This window comes from Castor canadensis, chromosome 11 (genome assembly GCF_047511655.1).
Source record: "Castor canadensis chromosome 11, mCasCan1.hap1v2, whole genome shotgun sequence".
Taxonomy (NCBI): Eukaryota; Metazoa; Chordata; class Mammalia; order Rodentia; family Castoridae; genus Castor; species Castor canadensis.
Window position 1 is genome coordinate 83,041,765 of NC_133396.1, and position 16,360 is coordinate 83,058,124.

Consider the following 16,360-nt stretch of genomic DNA (forward strand, 5'->3'; position numbering starts at 1 on the left):
CCCCAGCTCAGAAAAGTAATCTTTTATAACTGCTTATGATGTTGCTTTAATCCATATGTCTTCTCTCTAACTTCTTTTTCCTTCTACAGATACCAGAGAAGAAAGGAAAAGAAGCAAAGAGTGGTTTTGGTGGGCCAGTTGTTAGTTCTCTATATCATGAAGAAACCATCAGGTAATTTCTCCTCTGACATTTGATAACAGAAATATGCATACATATATGTTGACATATGTATGTGCGCATATATGTGTGTGTGTATATATATATGTAATACATATATATGTGAAAAATCTTGAAATTTTCAATTTGTGAAGCACTTTTCTTAACATGAAACTGACTTGTGTTATCTCTAATAGGATAATAAATGGTAGGAAAGAATTTTGTAGGTGTAATCTTTAAAATCATTAAGTGTGTGAACCAGTGCCAAAATGTCTGAAAAAGTAAAAATACAATCATTTATTGCTTACCATCAGGGTCTGAATCAATGCCTTTCCCACACATACGTATTTGATGGGGCAAGTTTTGTGTTTCAGATGATCTAAAGCTATGGATTGTTGTTAATTTTCCTTGGAATACCACTATTTCTTTTAAAGATTTTAATTTTTTTAGAGATGAAAAGGGGGATATCACAGCAAATAACATTGAAATTCAGAGGATCATTAGGGAGTACTTTGAAAACCTTCATTGAAATAAACTGGAAAATCTAGAAGAAATTTCTAGATGCATTTGAACAACCAAAATTGAACCAAGAGGATATAAACCACCTAAATAGATCTGTAACAAGCAATGAGATTGAATATATCAAAAAGATCACATATCATGATCAAGTCACTTTCATTCCAGGGATGCAAGGGAGGTTCAGTATATACAAATGATAAATGTAATACATCATATAAACAGAGTCAAGGACAAAACTCATATGATCATCTCAGTAAATGCAGGAAAAGCCTAGACAAAATTCAGCATCCTTTCATGAAGAAGCTAGGAATAGAAGGAACATACCCCAACATAATAATGCCTATTATGACAAACCACCAACATCATACTAAGTGGGGAAAAACTAAAACCATTTCCTTTAAAGTCAAGAGTGTTCACTCACTACACTCTTATTTAATATAGTTTTGGAGTACCTAGCCAGAGGAATAAGACAAGTGGAAGAAACAAAAGGGATTCAAATAGAGAAGGAAGAAGTCAAATTATCACTATTTACAGATGATATGATCTTCTACCTAAAAGAATGGAAAAACATCAAAAACTCTTAGACATCATAAACACATTCAGCAAAGTAGCAGGATACAAAATTAGTATACAAACACCAATAGCTTTTTTATACACCAACAATAAACAGACTGAGAAAGAAATCAGGAAAACAATCCCATGCACAGTAGCCTGAAAAAAAAAATCTAGGAATAAATTTAATGAAGGAAGTGAAAGATGTCTACAATGAAAACTATAAATTACTGAAGAAATAGAAGAAGACCTCAGAAGATAGAATAATGTCTCCTGCTCATGGATCAGCATAATCAATATTGTAAAAATGGCTACACTACCAAAAGCACAGGTACAGAATGTAGAGTCCTGACACCAATTTCTCGTTCTGAAGCCAGTTATTTACTTTGTAATATAATAGAAGAGGTATAACATGAGTCTAATAAAGTACAAAAAATTATGGAGCCGGGTCATGGGCATTGAAATGCTGGTTCTACCATTCATTTGTTGTGACCTTGAGCATCTACTGATCTGTTAAATAGGAATAATGGTAGCACCATTTCACGTGGTACTTCACATAGATTATGTGAGTACATAAACACAGGTGTCCTAGAATACTATCTGGTACAATATAAGTTGCTGTATAAGTATAAACTATATTGGTATTATTACTCAGCATAGGGAGTTTTCACAGAGAAGACCAAGAGCTGATGATAGGAGCTAAAATCACAGGTCAGTCTGATTATAAAACTAGGTAAAATAGCTGGGCACTGGTGGCTAATGCCTGTAATCCTGGTTACTTGGGAGGCTGAGATCAGGAGGATTGCAGTTTGAGGATAGCCCAGACAAATACTTTGTGAGACCCTTTCTCCAATTTGCAAGCATGAAGCCCTGAGTTCAGAGCCCAATCCCCTCTCCCCAACAAAAGCCCAAAAACTAAGTGAAATTATTTGCTTTTCCAAAAGAAAATGAATGACAAGGAAGGGAGAGTCTACTAGATCTGTATTTGGAACTATAGAAATGAGTGTAACAAATTTTCTAACTCAGTTACCTATAGTTTTGAAATCAGCTGTGTTTCATTTACACTGCAAGGGAACATAAAAGTGCTGTAATAAGCTTAAGCTTTGTAAAGCGTGCAATAGCATACTGGCATACTTTAGAGATCATTTTTGGTGATTTGTATTCTTAGGTTTCATCTAGAAGTTGACATATACATTGAGAAATTAGGGCAAGAATTGAAAATATAATAAATGAAAAGTGTGCAGTACCCATACTACCCTGCAATAAGATTTGGTCTTCTCTGTTGTATTTTGTTGTTTGTAATCTATCAGAGTTTTATTAATTCCACTTACACAGGCAACCATCTGGACCTTCTCTTAGCAAGACCAGACTAGTATACAACTAAAATGATTGATGGGTTCTGGAATTGATTAGTTGTTCGGTGAGACAAATGAAGTGTTTTGGCAGAAAATACCAGAGGTTGCTGCTTGTGGTCAGACACAAAAGCCTGTAGAATTTCAAAGAGATGCTTTTATTGTTGACTTACAAAGTTTCGGTTTTTAAACATAAATGGATTTTGGAAATATTTATAAAGTATCTTTCATTTGTTGCTTTTTAATCTTGATTATAAAGTGGAAGAGTATAAGTAAAAAGCTAGAATGAAAGTGATTGTTTTATGCTTTAATTTTATATTCTTGGTAAAAATAAAAACTAGAATGAAAGTAGCATAAAAACCTATAATACCTAAATTATACTCTAAAATTTTCCTGAAACAGATATGATTGAATAAAAGACTGCAGAGCACATATGGTTTTATTTTAAGTCATTTACAAAATAGATGGTTTAAAATTCTTTAGCTGTTTATTCAAAGCTTCACATTAATAGGTAGCAGTAGCAACCTTTTTTTTTTTTTTTGTCAATACTGGGGTTTGAACTCAGGACCTCCCACTTGCTAGGCAGGTACATATCACTTGAGCCCCTCCACCAGCCCTTCCTTTGCATTGGGTATTTTTGAGATAGGGTCTTAAGAACTATTTGCCCAGACTGGCCTCAAACCATGATCCTCCTGATCTCTGCCTCCCAAGTAATTAGGATTACAGGCATGAGCCACTTGCGCCTGGCAGTAACCTGTTTTTAACAAATCTATTTCTCTGAAGCACCAAGGGTATGTGCTAAACTTACTTTGTATGTTAAAAATTGAATATTTGGATTTTTATGCTTTCAACAGGCTAAGTCATTCTGGGATACCACTATCCTAGTGACACCACTGTCCTTAGTCCTAAGAGTTTCCCTCCACCTATTTGACTGGTGGTAGTGGAATCTTTTCCTATTTCACTGTTGCCTGTGGTCAACATTGTGTTAATACTTTGGTGATAGGTGATAAATTAGATGACATATGTCTTGTTACATTCTGGTTATTCTTTGAGGACTACACAAGTGTGTATAGGCAAATGGGCAACTCTCCCTTGAGGATCTGGCTGCTCAGAATGAACTTGAGTTATGGATTTATTCAGCCTGTAAAACCTCAGCTGGTATAAATAATTGAGAAAGCAAAGGTTTGTCTGTGGTGCATACCTCAGGGACTCATGGCCCCTTTCCTCCTCTCTACCTCCCTTTCTTATGAAAATGATCCCAGTTGCACTCCTGGATAATAACACACCAAGCAATTAAAAGCCATGGGTGGCTAGAGAGAGGAGAAAAGGTTTAGTTAATGAGCTTTTCCTCTTCCAGTGCCCAAGAGAGCCTCAGGAATGACAAGGCGATTAAAGCAAAGAGATAATTATAGATTATGTGAAAATGGGTCCCTTGGGACAAGCAGGTCTTGACATAAACAGTAAGTGTTGTAAGAGTCTCTTGGCTCTCATATTCACCCTTTTCTAATGTGCTTCATTTACCTCCTGTGCTCAGTATCATGATACCAACCAAGCATAGAGGCAAATCCACCTGTTTGCAGATCAGCAGCCCTTCCTGAACAAGGAGTCACTAATCAGCTAGAACCATTATCCGCTCTTCTCTCTCCTTTCTTCTCTTCCTTACCCCTACTTTGTTCTTTCTTTCCACTCGTAATCCTTACCTTCTCTTCTAGATCCTAATGCTAGGATTAGGACTTGTTTACAAAGTTTGGTGTGGTGCACATATAAAGAAACAGTTGTCAGGGTACTATATTCATTATAATAAGAGACAGTATACATTTACATTATTACAAATAATATGAGCAAGGCCCCTCACAATCTCATCTAATGCCAGTTTGCCTCTTACCCCTTTGTTTATTCTGCTCAAATCACATTGGCGTATTTTTATTTCTTTGAAGGTATAATTAATATTTGTTAAATTAGTTGATAGTGTTAAGTCCAGGTATGAAAAATGACCCCAGCTTACAACATATGCTAAATTCTTCAGATAATAATGACAGCTACCATGTATCTACTGCTTATTATGTTCTCATGACCATATTATGTAATATGTATTATTTTGCTTAATATTCAGAATGGCCCTGTGGATATTATTAATATCCCTGTTTTACAGATGAGGCAGCTGAAATTCAAAGAGCGTAAGTTACTTGCCCCAGGTCACATGGTTACTAACTCTGCTTTTAATTAATGTGCATACCAGCTCCTGAAATGGTTGATGAATCATTGTAATTTCTAATTGAATAGATAGTTGTTATTATATTAACATACTTAATATTTTCAGTTAAATATTTAAAATTAAATCCCTTTTCCATTTACTGTTCCTTAAGATGAGATTCACTTGTAAAATTAGAGACTAGTCTTTCATTTATCACTATACTAATGATGTTTCCTTTGGATTAATTGTTCTATTGATTTTTAGACTTACCTTAATGATTGAGACTGTAATTCAGCTCTGTAAAGAAGCCTTGTAGCAAAGCTGGTCTGCAGAGTTTTCTTTGGGGTCACTGATTTTGATCAAAATTGAACTACATTTTTCCTTACAGGCATTTAAAGTACCAGAAGTTTTCAGCCAATTTTGTTTAGCATATTTTAAGAGGTGATAAGGTATTCTTAGCATCCAGTGTCTTTTTTTGTTTTTTTCTTTTTTGGGGTAGGTGTTCAGTTTTCATTCTGGTTTATATCACACAACTAAGTAAACATTTGCTACTGATCCAGCAAGTACTCCTTGTGGAATGAATCACTGCCTATTTTCAGAAGTTTTACTGTTTCTTGCGTGCCTGTCATTCAGTCCCTCCAAACTGTACACTGCTTCCAATGCTCTTCTCCTTCTGGCCATATCTTGTTGCCCAGGGGAAACCTGGGCCACAGGCTTCAGTCTCCCAGTAAGCAGCCCAGGCTCCTTTTTGGTGTCTTTATAAAGTCATGGTTAAGTTTTCCAGCACAACTAATTTTCCAAAATGTCTATTTGTCATGTAGCATTTCAACAACTATTTTGAAAATAACATACCAAACAACCAGATACTTTCTAAGTGGTTTGATCTGAATGCCAGATTCCTTGAACGTAGTTACTGCCCGTTGTTTTATCCCTTCTAGATCTTAGCCTCTTGGTCTTACAACCAAGGTATTTCAGAAAGGAGGTATTATTTCTAAGATTTTTCCTAAGGATCATAGGATTGTGGTCATTTATGGTCTTTGGTAAGATTGAGTAAAAAAACAATGTAAAATTAATGTGTTAATTACATATTAATTAGAAGTGGGTATGTTTAATGTGCTAAATTTGTAAGTTGTGACTATTTAATCCTTGCATTAAGAGTTGGCCTTACCTGTTGTGCTCCACCTAGATAAATTAAAAAACTTGGAGTTAAAATTTGGAGGTTTCTTAAAAATCTAAATATAGATCTGCCATATGATCCAGCAATCCCACTCCTGGGGATATACCCAAAGGAATGTGACACAGGTTACTCCAGAGGCACTTGCACACCTATGTTTATCACAGCACTATTCACAATAGCCAAGTTATGGAAACAGCCAAGATGCCCCACTACTGATGAATGGATTAAGAAAATGTGGTATTTATACACAATGGAATTCTACTCAGCCATGAAGAAGAATGAAATCTTATCATTTGCAAGTAAATGGATGGAACTGGAGAACATTATTCTGAACGAGGTTAGCCAGGCTTAGAAGAACAAAAATCAAACATTCTCCCTCATATGTGGACTTTAGATCTAGGGCAAATACAGCAATGTGGTTGGACTTGGGTCACATGATAAGGTGAGAGCACACATGGGAGGTTTGTGGATAGGTAAGAAACCCAAAAAACATGATAGTATTTGATGTCCTCAATGCAGAGGAACTAATACAGACACTTTAAAGCAACAGAGGTCAATAGGAGAAGGGGATCAGGAACTAGAGAAAAGGTCAGTTCAAGAAGAATCAACTTAGAATGTAACACATTTGTACATGGAAGAAACACTAGGAATCTCCCTATATAGCTATCCTTATCTCAACTAGCAAAAATGCTTTTTCTTTCTTATTATATTGTTTATACTCTGTCTTCAACAAAATTAGAGATAAGGGCAGAACAGTTTCTGCCTGGAATCGAGGGGGTGGGAAGGAGAAGGACGGGGCAGGTGGAGGGAGGTAAAGGGGAGAAATGGCCCAAACATTGTATACTCATATGAATAAATGAAAACAAACAAACAAACTTGGAGTTAGAATAGAATAGATTGTTTCTTCTCTTAGAGAAGCACCTGTAAAAGTTAAAATATGCCTGAATATTTGTAAATATTTCCTACTGTCGGTAAGTTGTCTTTATTTACTTATTTTTTTTGGATGTGTTAAGGTTAGTGTCTGAACCAAGAAGCTTCTGAGGTATGTAGGAGACATTCCTTTTTCCTCTCGCTAATACTCACTTCATTTGTTTAAGAGGGAAATCATGCCAGCACAGTGGCTTGTGCCTGTAATCTTAGCTACCCAGGAGGCAGAAATCAGGAGGTGATCACTGTTTGAGGCCAGCCCAGGCAAAAATATTCGTGAGACCCTATCTCAACCAGAAGCCAGATGTGGTGATGCACACCTCTGATCACAGTTACTCTGGAGACATAGTAGAAGGATTCCAGTCAGAAGCCCGCCCCAAGAAGGATTTCGTGAGAACCATCTGAAAAATAACCAAAGAAAAGAGAAAGAGGACAATTCTGTTTTTATCTTGACTTGTAATCCTGTAGGATGTACCTTTTGTTCCTCCATTAAGTTCCTTACATTGCAAGCAGCATGCTAAGGCTCTATGATCTGTTGCTCTGCCTGTTCCTCTACACTACTTGCCAGCACCCTGCCAAGACCAGTTGGTTGTAACTTCCTGGAGCTCCTTTCTTCACCATTCTTCCTATTATTTGAATCCTTCAATAACCCAATGGGGTTGTTTGTCAGCTCATCTTCTGATGCTTTGGCCATCCTTCTTGTTGTTTTTATTTAAATTTATTGTATTGACAAATAATAGTTGTCCATATTTATGGTTTACATTGTAATTAATACTGTATAGAAAGATTCAGTCAAGTTAACATATCTTAAAATTCTGTTCTATCAGTTTTGTAGCATATATCATTAACTGTCACCAGGTAGTGAAATAGTTCACTAAAATGTATTCCTCCAATTTAACTGAAATTTTGTATTCTTTGACCGACATCTTTCCTTTCTCCATATCTCCCTTTCTGACCTTCCCTCTCTTCTAGTTTTAATAATTACTTTTTTTGCTCTTATGTGAAATGGACTTTTTAGATTCCTCGAAAAGATAAGCTTGAGCTCGTGGAGTGTCTCAAATGGTAGAGTACCTGCCTAGCAGTTGTGAAGCCCTGGGTTCAAACTCAAGTGCCACAAAAACAAAACAAAACAAAAAAAAAACTGTTTATATTTTGATTTTTAGGAACCTCCATACTTTTTCAAACAGCTTTACTACCAACAGCATATAAGAGTTCCTTTTTCTCCATATCTTGTCAACACTTGTCAGCCTTTGTCTTTTTGACAGTGATACAGTCTGACAGGTATGAGGTGATATTTCACTGCTGTTTTAATTTAGATTTCTTTGGTGATTAGAGATTTTGAGCATTTTTAATGTTTCTGTTGTCCATTCACATCACTTTGAGAAATATTTAGATCCTTTGCCTTCTTAAATTTTATATTTTTTTACTATATATTAGTTGTAGAGGGGAGGGACTTCATTGTGACATTTACATATGTGCTTATAATGTATCTTAATTAGATTCACCTCCTCCATCATTCTCCTTCATCCCTTTTCTTCTACTTCTTAGAACAATTTCAATAGGTTTCATTGTTCTTTTTTCATGTAAGCGTACAAAGTATATCCATCATATTCATCTCCCTCACTTACCCTCCTGCCTCCCGCTGGTGCCTATGCCTGGACAGGATCTGTTTTTATCTTTCTGCCCCTTATTTTCTTAAGTATATATGTTGATTGTTCAAGGGTATTTTGACTTGGTATTTCACACATGTATATATCATACTTTAAACAGATAATTCCCTCTATTACTTGCTCTTTATTCCCCTGTGTTTTCTTGCTATTGAGTTGGTGAAGTTCCTTATATATTTTGGATATTAGCCCACTCTTTGCTTTTGGCCTGTATTAGATAGAATATCAGGTTAGAGTAGTATTCAGTAGTCCTGAAGAATTTGAGAAACTATGTTCCCTCTTATGTTTTAAAGATCTAAAATTTTTCTTCAAACATTTAAATAATTATAAAGGATATCATTTCTGGCATTTTATAAATAGTACAATTTTTATATAAACATATCAATCCTTTTAAATGTGTCTAAAAGAGTATCAATAATGAACGATGATCTACCTTTAAAATACATGAATCTGTTACCATTGAGGAAAACTAGACAAATGTCTGTATTATTGCACACATATGCATATGAGTTTTCAGTTGTCTCAAAGGAAGAAATTAAGATTCTGATCTTGATTAAAAGTAGGTAAGTTTACTCCATAACAGAAGTTTTATATCATTCTTTTTCTTTTTCTTTTTTTCATCTCTGTACAATTTCATTTGGAAGTAATGTATTTCTGTGTGTCTTACCATGTTTTCACAATTCTCTACAACAAAAATATCCATATAAATTAACATTATTAAAAATTTATTTTCTTTGACCTGAAAGTATTTTTGTTGTTGTTGTTTTTGTCTTATTGTTATTATTTGGGAGGAGCAGTAATGGGGTCTGAACTCAAAGCTTCATGCTTACTAGGTAGTGCTCTATCCCTTTAGCCACTCCCTCAGCCCTTTTTTAGCTTTAAGGATTTTTTTGGTTTGTTTTTGTTTTCCAGACAAGATCTCAGACCATATTACCTCCCAAGTAGCTGGGACCACAAGTATGTGCCATCTGTGCCCTGGTTATTTGTTGAGATGGGGTTTCACTGACTTTTCCTTGGACTAGCCTTGCACCTCGATCCTCCTTTCTCTGCCTCCTGAGCAACTGAGATTAGGTATAAGCCATGTACCTTTTTTTTTTTTTTGGTTGCAGGGGGTGTTTGAGGAGGGTTGGAGTTTGGAAGTCAGGGTCTTGTGTTTGCTAGGCAGACCCAAAAGTTTTAAGCATTCATTTTTTTTCTCACTTTTGCTACCTTTATAATTATTCTGTAGAGTTGATCAAAACAGTGTTCATTATTAGTTTTGCTAAGTAATTATTAATCATAATTTAAATATTATTGGAAATATATCTCTTAATAAGATGAGTGGGACTTTGAAAAATAGTTCAACAGATGAAAAGTTTTTTGCAATGCTGGAATCAACTAGCACCTCATACATGCTAGTCAAGCACTTTACCAATGAGCTACACTCCTAGCCCAAATACTATTTTTTATTAGAATGAGAAGAGTTCATCATCAAGTCTGTGTTCTGTTTTATTTATTTCATCTCTTCCATCCTTCAGTTATAGGAGGCTTCCTAATGCCAGTTTTCCCCCAACATTTTCTCTTTGCTTATTACCATGGAGAATTTTATATCTTTGGGCATTATAACCTGGGATTGATTTTTCTCAAACCTTTCTCAGTATATTAAAGAGAATACATTTTAGCAAAAGAGTAGCAGGTTGGCTGAGTTAATAGTCATTTGCTAATATTACTAAAGTCGTTTGGTTATACTTCTTAGGAACTTAGAATATAATGAGAGAAGTTTATATGCCTTTTGAAAACCAAGAAGAGAGTGTTTGAGTACAGGGAATGTGGAAAAGAGGAATGATGATGAAATGTTTACCCCAGGAGCCGGTTTAGGTATAGTATGTTAGGAGAGAGTGTGCTTCTTTAGAAGTTGACAAGCTGGAAATTGCTTCACTTAAAATTATTCATACCTGTATAGCTCTTTGAAGGTCTTTGTATATTCCAGGGTCCTTAGTTTGAGTAATTAATGACATTTGCTTGTATTTTTGTGGCTATTGGCTTACTTTCTCTGGCTTTTAATTTAGTTAATGCATAACTATTCATTGTCTATTTATTGGAATACAGTATTTTGCATCAGTTTTCAGTTGCCTGATAAATGTATGAATTGAATTTAAATATTTGTTGAATGTACTTGTTAGTTATATTTCTGAGCTAGTCTCATAAATGTATTTAATTTTAGGAGGTAGAAAAAATACTAAAGCAGATACCTTAAAGCAACTGAGGCCAATAGGAAAAGGAGACCAGGAACTAGAGAAAAGGTTAGATTAAAAAGAATTAACCTAGAAGGTAACACCCACGCACAGGAAATCAATGTGAGTCAATGTCCTGTATAGCTATCCTTATCTCAACCAGCAAAACCCCTTGTTCCTTCCTATTATTGCTTATACTCTCTCTACAACAAAATTAGAGATAAGGGCAAAATAGTTTCTGCTGGGTATTGAGGGGGGGAGCGGGAGGGGGTGGAGTGGGTGGTAAGGGAGGGGGTGGGGGCAGGGGGGAGAAATAAACCAAGCCTTGTATGCACATATGAATAATAAAAGAAAAAAAAATAGTAGTTAAGTGGACTTTGTGTGGCTTACTGTAAAATATAGTTGAAATATTCTTTTGATAGGAAAATGCAGTCTGTGTAGAAAATGATATAAATAGCATTATTAGGAATGGATTAATCTTCCTGTGATGGAAGAGAACTGTGTTAGTTCACTTTCCATCACTATGACAAAATACCTGAGAAGAAAATTTAAAGATAAGATTTTTTTGGCTCATAGTTTCAGAGTTTCAGTCCATGCTTAGCTTGCTCCATTCTGTGGGCCTGTGGTTGGACATCACAGCAGCAGGAATGTGAGGTGGGGGAGGTTGCTCACCTTATGATAACCAAGAAGTAGGCAGCAAGAGAGGAATGTCTGGAGAGAAGACGTATCCTTCAAAGGTATGCCCCAGTGACCCACTTCCTTCAGCGAGGCCTAACTCCTAATAGTTCATCTTGAACTTGAACTCATCCGTGGGTTAGCATTATCATGATCCAATCACCTCTCAGCAACAACACTAGCTGGGTACTAAAGCTTCAATTTATGAGCCTTTTGGGAGACACAGTTCATATCCAAACCATAACATTCTGTCCTTTGTCCCCAAGGGTTCATGTGTGTCTCACAATGCAAAATGCATTTAGTCCATTGGCAAGAGTTCCTGAAGTCTCAACATTTATTTTTAGTATTCTTCAAATGTCCAAAGTTCAAAGTCTTCTCTCAGAGTCAAGGCAAATCTTGGCTGTGAGCCCCTATAAAAATAAACAAGTTGCATTCTTCTGCAACTTGCACAGGGTAAACATTCCCATTCAAAAATAAACAAGTTGCATTCCTCTGCAACTGGCACAGGGTAAACATTCCCATTCAAAAAGAAGAATAGAAGAATACCAAGAAAAGATCAAATGGAAGCAAGACCAAAACCTAGCAGGGCAAATGTTGAATTTTGTAGCTTCAGCATCTGGAGCACATGTGTGATGTGAGCATCAAAGGACTTGGGCAACCCCACCTCTGTGGCTTTGTTGTATTCAGCCCACATGGTCTCTCTCTTGGACTGGCTCTGCTTCTTGCCTTTGCCTTTCCTTGGCAAATGTTCCACATTCCTGGATTCTCTAACTTCCTGAGGTCTCTATTGCAACTTCTGCTTCTCTCTCATAGCTTTACATATCCCCCTTTCTGGCCCTGTAACTCATCGTCTGGCCTCCCACCCCTTCCTTTGAAAGCTAGGTGGAAGCACCTATGATTCCTTAATGCTTGCATTCTGCATGCCTGCAGCCAGCACTGCATGGATTATTCCAAGATCTGCTGCTAGTGGGAGTAGTAGCTGGGGCCCTGAGACCATGACGGCAGCAGTCTCTGAGTTCCTGTATGAATGAACACAGGAAAGAACTTTGAGTGAGATAGTTCCCTAAGTGGCTGTCTGTGAGCTGGGGCTCTCTTCTCAAATGAAAAGTTTATACTTTTACATTGTTAAGTCTGGAGTAGGTGGGGTCTGGCCAATTATCACATCCTCAAGGCACCCTTCCTACTGCCCTGGTGCAAAATACTTGGGTGGTGATTTTTGGGGGGTGGGTTGGTTGGTTGGTTGAGGTAATGGGAATTGAACTCAGGGCCTTGAACTTGCTAGGCACGCACTCTACCACTTGAGCGACGCCCCCAGTTCTTTAGCTTTTAGTTTGTTTTTCAGATAAGATCTCATACAAATTTTGCCCTGACTGACCTCAAACTCTAATCCTGTTTCTACCTCCCCAGTAGCTGGGATTACAGGTGTGAAGCACTATACCTGGCTTAAAAAAACAAAACAAAAAAACCAGGGTCTTACTATGTAGCCCAGGCTGGCCTGAAACTTGCTGCATAGCTCAGGCAGGCCACAACTTGCAGTTTTCCTGCCTCAACCTCCTGAATGCTGGAATTGCAGGTATCACCTGCAATATCCAGATGCCTGGCTATTGGCATCTCTTTTCTTTTCCTTTCCTTTTTATCTTTTTTTTCCCCTTCTCTTATTTTCTTTCCCCCTCTCTTCTCCTCTTTCCCCTTCTTTTCTTTCCTCTTCTTTTCTCTTCTTTCCCCTCCTCTCCTCTTCTCTTCTTGTTACTGTGTTTTGAACTTAAGGCATGTGTTCTACCACTTGAGCCATGCCCCTAGCCCTGTTTTGTTTTAGTTATTTTTCAGATAGGGTCTCACATTTTTGCTGGCCTCATGTGTAGCTGGGGTCACAGGCATGCACCACCATTTCCAGCTTATTGATTGAGATGGGGTCTTGCTAACTTTTGCCCAAGCTGGCCTCCAAGCACAAGAGGAGGAAGAAGGGGGAAGAGAAGAAGGTTTGAGTTGTATGTTCTATATAATTTTGTTGGTGGCAAGAAGTAGAAAACTGTTGCTCTAGACATTCTCCATTTTGGCCACTAAGTGGTGACATTATATAAAGATAGCTTGGTTGCTGGCAGTTAAGATAGTCAAAAATTGGTATAATATATCCATACCATGAAGTATTTTATAAATATCTCTGTGCCTAACATTCAGAGTTGATGAACTATATACAACAAACATGTATTTAAATAAACTCATGCTCCCTGCCCTCTAAAAAATATACATACCGAAGCAAGATAACTGATCTAGTTGATGCATCTGAGAAACATCAAAAGTGTATTAAGCAAAATAAAAATTTTAATGTGTTTATTCTGTTTGCTGTTTATGGCATAGATGTATGTGCACATTTGAAAGTTGGGTGCAGGAAGAGGGATCACTGGTCCTTTCATCTATGAGTAATCCCTAATTATTACTGGGTATGGCTAACCCACATTCCTAGGGTCTACCTCCTTTTCTTTCTGTGCCTCATCACCAACTCCCTATTGTTTTCAAGTTCAAAACAATTGGTACATATTGTGTTTTTGACTTTAAACAACATAATGCTTTGTCTCATGGTTGAAGTTATTGCCTCTTGAATTAGAGGGGTCCCTGTTACTGGATTGGAGGACAATTGATCCCTATTTTTCCCAAGTTGGAAATGTAAATGTATTCTTTCATGAAAAGAACATTTTCCATGGTAGTTAAACATAACTAAAGTAGTATTATATGAAGCCCTAGTTATAAAAATCAGGTTCCTTTCTAGGGTTTTGGTCTCAGTCATCTATATTTTTTTTACAGAATGAATGACCTGGAAATGCATTTTCATTTCTGCAAAACAGAACATTTCCAAATTTTATGTGATTTCTTCCTTAAAACCTACCTCATTTTCTCTAGCATGGAGTAGGCTGTTTCTCTTTGGTTCTCTGGTAGTCCTTTTTTAAAGATCAAGTACTGCCTTTTGTTAATGGTATATAGATTTTATCATCCCAACCACACTGTATATTGAAGGCAGTCTTTCTTGTTTTGCCTTATATCTGCTATTGACAGAATAGAATCTTGCACAGTACTTTGTATGTAGTAAGTGCTCAAAAAATACTAGATGCTTAAAGAGAGTTTTAGGTGATTGGTGCCATAGTAATTGTTTTAAGATAATTAGCTATGACTAGAAATACTTTTTACATCACATCAGTTTTCTAATTGGCTTTTTAGAAAGATGTATCCAAGGCCAGGTATTTTGATTTTTCTCTGATCAGAAAAGATCTGTGGTCTTGCAGGTTATAAAACATACTTGGAATTCAAAATACATTCTTTTATACCTGTTCATAAAATTCAGTCCACATATGAAGCAGTTTCATTGTAATATTCCAAATTACTGATCCTTTGGGAGTCACTGTTCCTTTTGAGAATCTGATGGAAGTTATTCCCTACCCCAAACCCAAGAAAGTGCACATTCATCACAAAGAGAATTCTGAATACTATTTTAGAGAGTTCATAGAATGTGTGTTTAGAACATCTGCTTTAGATTTTGGGATAGACATCACTGTAATGTAATAGGAAAAAAAAGTACTATATAAAAATCAGTTGGTCTGAATGAATTCTAGCTCTTTTTTACCTTTGATAAATGTGGTACTATTTAGGTCATTCAATCCCTCCTAGCCTGTAAAGCAAACATGTTGGATTAAGGATTAAGTGAATTAACACATGGAATATAGTTAGAATAAGGTTGAGTACATAGTATGCTTCCCAGTTCCTGATTCTGTTGTCTCATAAAGGATTTCTGAATTTTGTAATACCTCCTTTTGGCTAATTTTCTTTCCTTTAAGAAAATTACATTTGTGTATGTATTTTAAAAACTTTAGTAACAATTCTGTTACCTTGTAAGGCAAATTGTAAGTTTTCTCCTGTTCTTTTGATACCTCTATATAGACAGTAGTAAATAAGGTATTCTAGACTGTCATCTTACTATGATGTTCTAATTGAAAATCTTCTTTTTAAAAAATTTTTATTGTTTTATTCATACAATGCTTGGGTCATTTCTCCCCCCTGCCCCCCACCCCCTCCCTTACCACCCACTCCGCCCCCTCCCTCTCCACCCCATCCCCTCCATACCCGGCAGAAACTATTTTGCCCTTATCTCTAATTTTGTTGAAGAGTGAGTATAAGCAATAATAGGAAGGAACAAGTGTTTTTGCTGGTTGAGATAAGGATAGCTATACAGGGAGTTGACTCGCATTAATTTCCTATGCATGTGTGTTACCTTCTAGGTTAATACTTTTTGATCTAACCTTTTCACTAGTTTCTGCTCCCCAACTCCTATTGGCCTCAGTTGCTTTTACGGTATCTGCTTTAGTTTCTCTGCACTGAGGGCAACAAATGATAGCTAATTTTTTAGGTGTCTTACCTATCCTCACACCTCCCTTGTATGCTCTCACTTTCATCATGTGCTCAAAGTCCAATCCCCTTGTTGTGTTTGCCCTTGATTTAATGTCCACATGTGAGGGAGAACATACGATTTTTGGTCTTTTGGGCCAGGCTAACCTCACTCAGAATGATGTTCTCCAATTCCATCCATTTACCAGTGAATGATAACATTTTGTTCTTCTTCATGGCTGCATAAAATTCTGTAGTGTATAGATACCACATTTTCTTGATCCATTTGTCAGAAGCGGGGCATCTTGGCTGTTTCCATAACTTGGCTATTGTGAATAGTGCTGCAATAAACATGGGTGTGCACGTGCCTCTGGAGTAACCTGTGTCACAGTCTTTTGGGTATATCCCCAAGAGTGGCATTGCTGGATCAAATGGTAGATCAATGTTTAGCTTTTTAAGTAGCCCCCAAATTTTGTTCCAGAGGGGTTGTACTAGTTTACATTCCCACCAACAGTGAAAGAGGGTTCCTTTTTCTCCCCGCATCCTCGCCAAC

At 36.7% G+C, this 16,360-nt stretch overlaps 1 protein-coding gene across 18 annotated transcripts in view; it reads left to right on the forward strand.

Moving 5' to 3' along the window:
* Acbd6 (acyl-CoA binding domain containing 6) overlaps positions 1-16,360 on the forward strand; it is a 178,469-nt gene that overhangs the window by 62,267 nt on the left and 99,842 nt on the right. For 14 of the 18 annotated variants that reach the window (XR_012438805.1, XR_012438801.1, XR_012438800.1 and 11 more), the window contains exon 4: positions 90-172. Coding sequence is in view for 11 of the 18 variants with exons in the window: in XM_074047315.1 (XP_073903416.1) it covers positions 90-172 (83 nt within the window). In the remaining 7 variants the exon portion in view is untranslated. Of the gene's footprint in view, positions 1-89; positions 173-3,937; positions 4,633-4,693; positions 4,758-16,360 lie in introns of those variants that run through there. The other 4 variants (XR_012438806.1, XM_074047321.1, XM_020162875.2 and 1 more) reach the window with 4 other exon arrangements.